Below are 6,594 nucleotides of genomic sequence, written 5' to 3' on the forward strand. Positions count from 1 at the left end.
GGTATCTTCGAAACTTACCCCAGGCTTTATTTTGTTGTTTTTTTGCCTCCCTACATTCCCGTGTCCACCAGATTTTGCTGTTTTGTTGTACCATTGCTGAGGTTTGTGGAATGGCAAGGCGCGCGGCATTTATAATGCAATCTGTGATGAGTTTATTCATTTTATCTACGCTATGCTCCTCTGAAAAAATTGTTTCCAAGTCTGCTTCTGTTCTAAAAAAATCCGTCTGCTAAATGGAGTTTCCAACGTCGTGGTTTGGTTGGTATGACAGATGTTGAAGATGAAGATGATAAACTGATTAGTGCAGGTAGGTGATCACTCCTGCATGGATTATTTAAAACATTCCATTTAAAATCGTTAAAAATAGAGGGCGAGCAAAAAGACAAATCTAAAACGCTCATCTTTCCTGTGTTTGGAGAACAGAAAGTAGGTTTTCCGGAGTTTAACAAACATGTGTTACTGCAAAGAATAAGGTTCTCTATAACTTGGCCTCGCGCGTCAGTTTTCTCACTACCCCACAGGGGTGAGTGCCCATTAAAATCGCCTACTACCACGTATGGCTCTGGAAACTGGCTAAAAAGATGTTCTAAATCATGGAGAGTTATTTTTAGGTGAGGTTGAATATACACGCAACACACAGTAATGGTTTTATATGTAAGTAATGTGGCTGCCACAGCTTCTAATCTGGTGTTTAATTGGTGTTCTCGGGCTGCAATACCATTTTGCACTATAATGGCCACTCCACCGGAAAGTCTGCTGGCTTGTTGTCGGTCTCGGCGGAAGACTTGATATTTCTTTAGTATTTTTGTGTGCTTGGGACCTAGATTTGTTTCTTGCAAGCAAAGCGCAACAGGTGAGAGTGTGGTTAGGATATCTTTTATGTCGTTTATGTTGGTTAAAAGTCCCCTGCAGTTCCATTGCACTAGGAACACCATCTTATTCTTTTGTGAGTTTAGAAGTAGAGTTATTATTTTTCAGGGCCCGTGATGCGGGCCCTGTCTTTCTTGGATCGTTCCAAGGAGCTTCGCCGTCTGTGTGACGACGAAGGCACATGGCCATCTTGGCTGGATGTGTCCATCACCTCTTCAGAGGAGGCGGACAGTTGTGCCGCAGGCGCGTGTTCATTGTTTTTAGACCCCGCCTCAAGGGCAGAGGTCTTGTGGGCCACCGCCCCTGAGGAACGGGTGGCCTGTTTTTGGGGTGGAGTGGTACTAACCACTTCCACCAGGGGCGCAGAAGGCCCTACCTCAAGCTCACTTTGTGTGGCCTGGGCAGGTGTTGAAGGCCGGTGTGGTGCCTCGCCCCGTCGCACCACTTCGGCGAGATTTGGCTTTGCCGTGAACTGGAATGCTGTGCGTTTTGTCTGGAAGTATTTGGTTCGTGCTTCTTTGTAAGTTATATTCTCAGTTGTTTTGATGGTAATGATTTGCTTTTCATCTTTCCAAGTTGGACAAGCTCTTGAGTAAGCGGGGTGCTCCCCGTCACAGTTTGCACAGTGCGGTGCTGCAGCACAGTTGTCTGCATTATGTTCGCTTGATGCACATTTGGCACATGTGGTACGGCCGCGGCAGCTCTGTGATCCATGACCATACCTTTGACATTTGAAACATCTTCTTGGATTTGGTATATATGGCCTGACATTTACTTTTATGTATCCCACTTCAATTGATTCTGGGAGCGTGCTGCTGTTGAAAGTCAAAACAAGATGTTTGGTGGGGATTTCCTTGTCATCCTTTCGGATCTTGATTCTGTAGACACCTATGACATTTTGGTCAGCAAGTCCTTCTGCCATTTCTTCCTCAGTCAGGGACAAAAAGTCACTTTCTGATATAACACCTCGGACAGTATTGAGAGATCGGTGGGGTGTGATGGAGATGGGTATGTCCCCAAGTGCCACAATATTTTTCAGATTAGAGAACTGATGTTTGGTCCTGACTTCAAGCAAGAGGTCACCATTTGTTAGTTTGGTTACCTTGTAACCGGGGCCTAGGCTTCCTGTGAGACATTTTGATACCGTAAATGGAGAGATTTTTCTAGCTGGGATTTCTGACTGTTCACTATGAACAATGTGGTATTTCGGAAAGGTTTCTTTTTGTTTTTGCACGAACTGGCCTGTTACATCGGTCCGCCCTCTTTTGTTTGGAGGGCGATCATGTGTTGAAGATAGAGAGTCCATGAAAGGGTTTGCTTTTTCGGTAGTTGTGCCAGCCACCCACCACGGAGCCCAACAAGGGGGCGAGACAGGAAACTTGCAACAAGCCCTGCCGACGCCAGCTGTACACCTCTACTATAACCGAATATGGGTAACTCAGGGTAGCTACTCCACACAAGGTTAACCCTTGCCGCCAGGAAAAAAGAAAAAGCAAGAAAGGAGGAGGAGACAGGACAGTGCCAAGAAAAGAGATAGGAAAGTGAAAGATAAGGGGGAGGACAGGAAAAGGCGACTGCCGATTTCCCCCGGGTGGGTCAGCCCGGAGGTGCCGTCTGTGGGAAGCGTGGGCCAAAGTGGTGTGTTGCCTCCGCCGAGGGGCCTTAAGGGTCCAAACACTCGGCATCGGCTCAACCACCAGGATCCCCTTTTCCCCAGACACGGCAATGCCACGCACGGCTAAGCGTGGGTGCTGGGGTCCGTGGTGTCGCACAGTACACGCAAACACCTGCTTTAACAGGTGCCCCCTGCGGGCATATTTCTACTTGTTTCCAGGGCACCCATTCCATTGTTCTCATGGCAGTTGTGGACAGCCAATACCTATTCCAGCTTGTTGATGTGGGTGCACCTGGGAGGTTCAGTGATGGGGGCATTTTTAAAGACTCCCCTATTGGCCAACGGCTACATGAGGGCAAGCTTGACCTGCCTGATGCAGCCCAGCTGCCAGAGTCAGAAAAGATCTGCCATGAGGCCTTCCAGTTGCGTCCAGATTTTATGCGGCCACTGCCAGGGAGCTGCACAGATACTGAATAAGTGGTGTACAACTATCGCCTCAGCCGTGCAAGGTATGTACAATTTCACTCCTTTAAACGGGCTTTTCATGCAGTGTGGTGGTATTTTTTCTTAACTTTGGTCAAGTGAGAACATAATAGGAAACTCAGCTGGTGCATTTTTGGCTTCATTTTATTGCCAATTATTACAGACATGCTGGCTTACAATATTTTCAAATTGTTAGAACAACCGTATGGAGGCACAGAATGGTTTTGCTTGTTGTTGTTAAAAGGTTTACATTTGCAAGCAAAAGTTTTTTTTTTCTTCCTCCCCCCCCCCCCACCCCTTCCCCACAGAAGGTGTGCAAAAAATGCCTTCGGGATCCTGGCTTCCCGGTGGCGCATATTTGAGAGGCGCATAAACTTGGAACCTGAAAATGTGGACAACATAGTGAAAGCCACATGCGCACTGCACAATTTTCTCTGTTTGGAGAACATTGCCAGCAGCCATTACTGCCCTCGTGGCTACGCTGACAGCTCTGACCCCTTCAGGAACATCCACGAAGGTTCCTGGAGGGAAGAAGCAAAGTCAGCGATGTTCAAGCTGCGGAGTGCGAGGGCACGAAACTGTGTACAAAGTGCCACTGTTGTGCGCAACAAATTGATCAATTTTTTTGTAATGAGGGTCAAACGCAATGGCAGTGGCGCCTGCCTGGTGTGAGGAAGCCATAAGTGATTGCACTTATGGCATCCTGAAACACAGAGAGAGGGAAGACTGAGATAAGACAAGCATTGCTTACAGCTGAGTTGCTGTCAGCGCTTGTCTTGTCTGTCTTTTCTCTGTCTATGTTTGCTTCGCTGTTGTTCCATCATGACCACAAATTTTTGGTTTAGTTTGGTTTGTGGGGTTTAACGTCCCAAAGCGACTCAGGCTATGGAGACGCCTTAGCGGAGGAGTACGAAAATTTCGACCACCCGTTGTTCTTTAATGTGAACTGACATCACACAGCACATGGATGCCTTGCTTATTGCCTCCATAGAAAAGCGGCCACCATGGCCAGGATTCGATCCCACATCCTTGGCCACATCAGTCGAGTGCACCACCACGGCGGGGCACTACAAATTTTTAAGGCGAAAGCCTTTATTTACCTATAGTCACGGCGTCCTGTCCCACTATAGCTTTCAATCAAGTGATGTCGTCAACTGAAACGCACATATTTCTTGTCTACAAGGAATCGAACCTCCATCCCTTGGATCCCCAGCTGAGCACTTTAACAAACTGCGCCACACCCGGGATCATGAAATGCATGTCATAATTCTCCTTGTCTACCTTGAGGATGGTAGTAGTGATGACAATGAAGCTGCAATTAGTGATACTGACATGATGACATCAGTTTCTATGGGTAGGAAACAAATTCTTTGGAGATCTAGTGGCAGGTCTTTTTTTCAGCGTTCTTCGCTGTATGTCCAATTACTCCGCCTAAACACCCCAAGAAGACATGATGATTTCGGGCTTCCTGCATAAAAAGCAATGAACACCACAGGAAACGTAGTCCCTTTTCCTCCATTCAAGTTTTATCCTTTCGACGCTGTGATGCTGATGGAATTGCACTGCACATGGAAGGCCTGCATGGCTGCATGACACATGATGTTGATGCACGGCCGGCACACCATTACTTCCGTGAGTCCATTGCAGGGTTCATGGAAACCTACAAGAATGTGTACCTGGCACCTGAATAGGCATCGATAATTGAACAGCTTGTGCACATGAAGCTTTAAGAGGATTCTTTTTTTTTTCCTGGAATTTATTTTTATTTTACATGTGAGCCCGGGCATGCAGTGTACATGCTTACCAGTGTGTGTCCTTTTTGTGTTGTACAAGCTCTTTTGTTTTCTCATTTTTTTGGCACTGCCATGTCATGTATTCAAGTTCTAAAATATCCACTGTCGTCACTTTGTAGGAGGTGAGGACTAGCCAAGCTGCTGTGGCTTTGTCCCACCTGTTCCCTATAATGAAAAGAATTAAATTAATTTTTAAGCAGACTGTTGCTTGTGTTTGTTACTACAACACCAGTCACTATATCCACATTAATAAAATAAGGAAACTGTAAGTACATCTTTTATTGCACAAGAGATGTCTGAGCTCAAAATCATTACTGTGACTCCAAGTGTGACAACATTGACTGAAAATTAAAATGCATAAATATAGGAACTTAGATTATAGGCAAGAAAATTGCAAATATTGCAGCTGCATGCAGTTATCACAGCAACACAGATGTTAAAGGGGATGACAATTTCACACCTTGTACTGCCCAGAAATACAGATGCACGAGTTCAAAATCACCACTGTGACTCCAAGTGACAACAATGACTAAATTGAACTTTGATTATTGGCAAAAAAATTGCAAATATGGCAGCAGCATGCAGTAATCACAGCGGCACAGATGGCTATTTTAGAATAGATAATATGAAACACTGACTACTGCTCACAAGTATGGCTGCTTCTGTGAAGAGTTAAAGCACTGGTGGTTTGATCACGCACAGAAATGTAAACATTTAAATAATGACCTCAAAATGCAAGGTATGAAACACTGAGAATTGAGCAGAAGCATAAATGTTACAAATATATACAAATATATCACAGGAGTTATACCTCTGTCACACGAACATTTCCGATCCTCATTGCACTCAATCTGCATTGAGTTGAATGCAGATAGAGTTCAATGAGGATCGAAAGTGTTCATGTGACAGGTGTATGTATATAGTAGTGGTATAGTTGGCTATACCGCATTTAAAAAAATAATAATGTCATGATTATTGCACAAAGATTCGAGTGATACCACTCATAAATGAAAAGTTAAAGTCAAGAAAAAATACGGGCAATATTATTTCATACCCACAAAAAAAAATACAGGAAGTCTTGCGCCCTTTACACAAAAAAGTGAGAAGTCCCTGCACCAGCTGGTTATATCCAAGATGAATGAGCTAATTATTCATCCTGTGGAGCACAGGATAAATTACTAACTCATTCATCTTGGATATAACCAGCTACCGTCTGAAAGACCGCCAGCTGCATCTCGCTCCACAACCTTTTGGGAACTGTTCTCATTTTTGCCACAAGAAAAGAGCCGAAATGTATTGTATTGTATTGGGGCTTATTGCCGCATAAGCAACTGAGGCTATCATGCGCCAAGAGCAAGGTTAAAATCTGTTCTTATTTGAAAAGGGGAAGAAGGTTCGTTAAAGTTTACAGTTTATTCAGAACGTCTGCTTCTTTTAAAAAACTAACACATGTTAAGTTTATTATTGCTCTTTCTCCTAAACGTAATTTGGGATAGAAAGGGATGGCACAATCATAAAAAATAGTGAAATGCTTTCTCCGTAGTGTCTCTAGTTTTGGGCATGTAATAAGGATGTGGTTGACTGTGAGTACTTCTCCGCATTCTCCACACGTAGGCTTATCTTGTTTCATTAGTAAAAAATTACGTGTGAGATGTGTGTGCCCAATACGCAGACGGCATACTGTAACATCCATGAAGCGTTCCTGATGAGTGTTTGTTTCCCATTCTTCTATTATAGGCTTTACGAGGTGCAATTTATTACTTTCTTGGTTATTCCATATAGACTGCCATATATCCTTTTGTTTTCGTTTAATTAACTTTATGCAATCTTTAT

The 6,594-nt window shown here is 44.2% G+C and overlaps 1 protein-coding gene and 1 pseudogene across 1 annotated transcript; one reads left to right on the plus strand and one right to left on the minus strand.

The window, feature by feature from the left end:
- Positions 1–259: 259 nt before the first annotated feature.
- On the minus strand, positions 260–3,191 carry LOC146188817 (uncharacterized). The gene has a single exon (XM_084603918.1). It carries the CDS (start codon positions 2,174–2,176, stop codon positions 968–970), a length of 1,209 nt encoding a protein of 402 aa, XP_084460044.1. The 5' UTR covers positions 2,177–3,191; the 3' UTR covers positions 260–967.
- On the plus strand, positions 2,726–3,651 carry LOC146188818 (uncharacterized; annotated as a pseudogene).
- Positions 3,652–6,594: the final 2,943 nt, after the last annotated feature.

Source organism: Amblyomma maculatum, chromosome 5 (genome assembly GCF_055883805.1).
Source record: "Amblyomma maculatum isolate TAMU_Amacu chromosome 5, ASM5588380v1, whole genome shotgun sequence".
Taxonomy (NCBI): domain Eukaryota; kingdom Metazoa; phylum Arthropoda; class Arachnida; order Ixodida; family Ixodidae; genus Amblyomma; species Amblyomma maculatum.

Excerpts from the sequence above, each read along its gene's own strand:
- LOC146188817 (XM_084603918.1), bottom strand. The coding sequence starts at position 2,176 with ATGGACTCTCTATCTTCAACACATGATCGCCCTCCAAACAAAAGAGGG.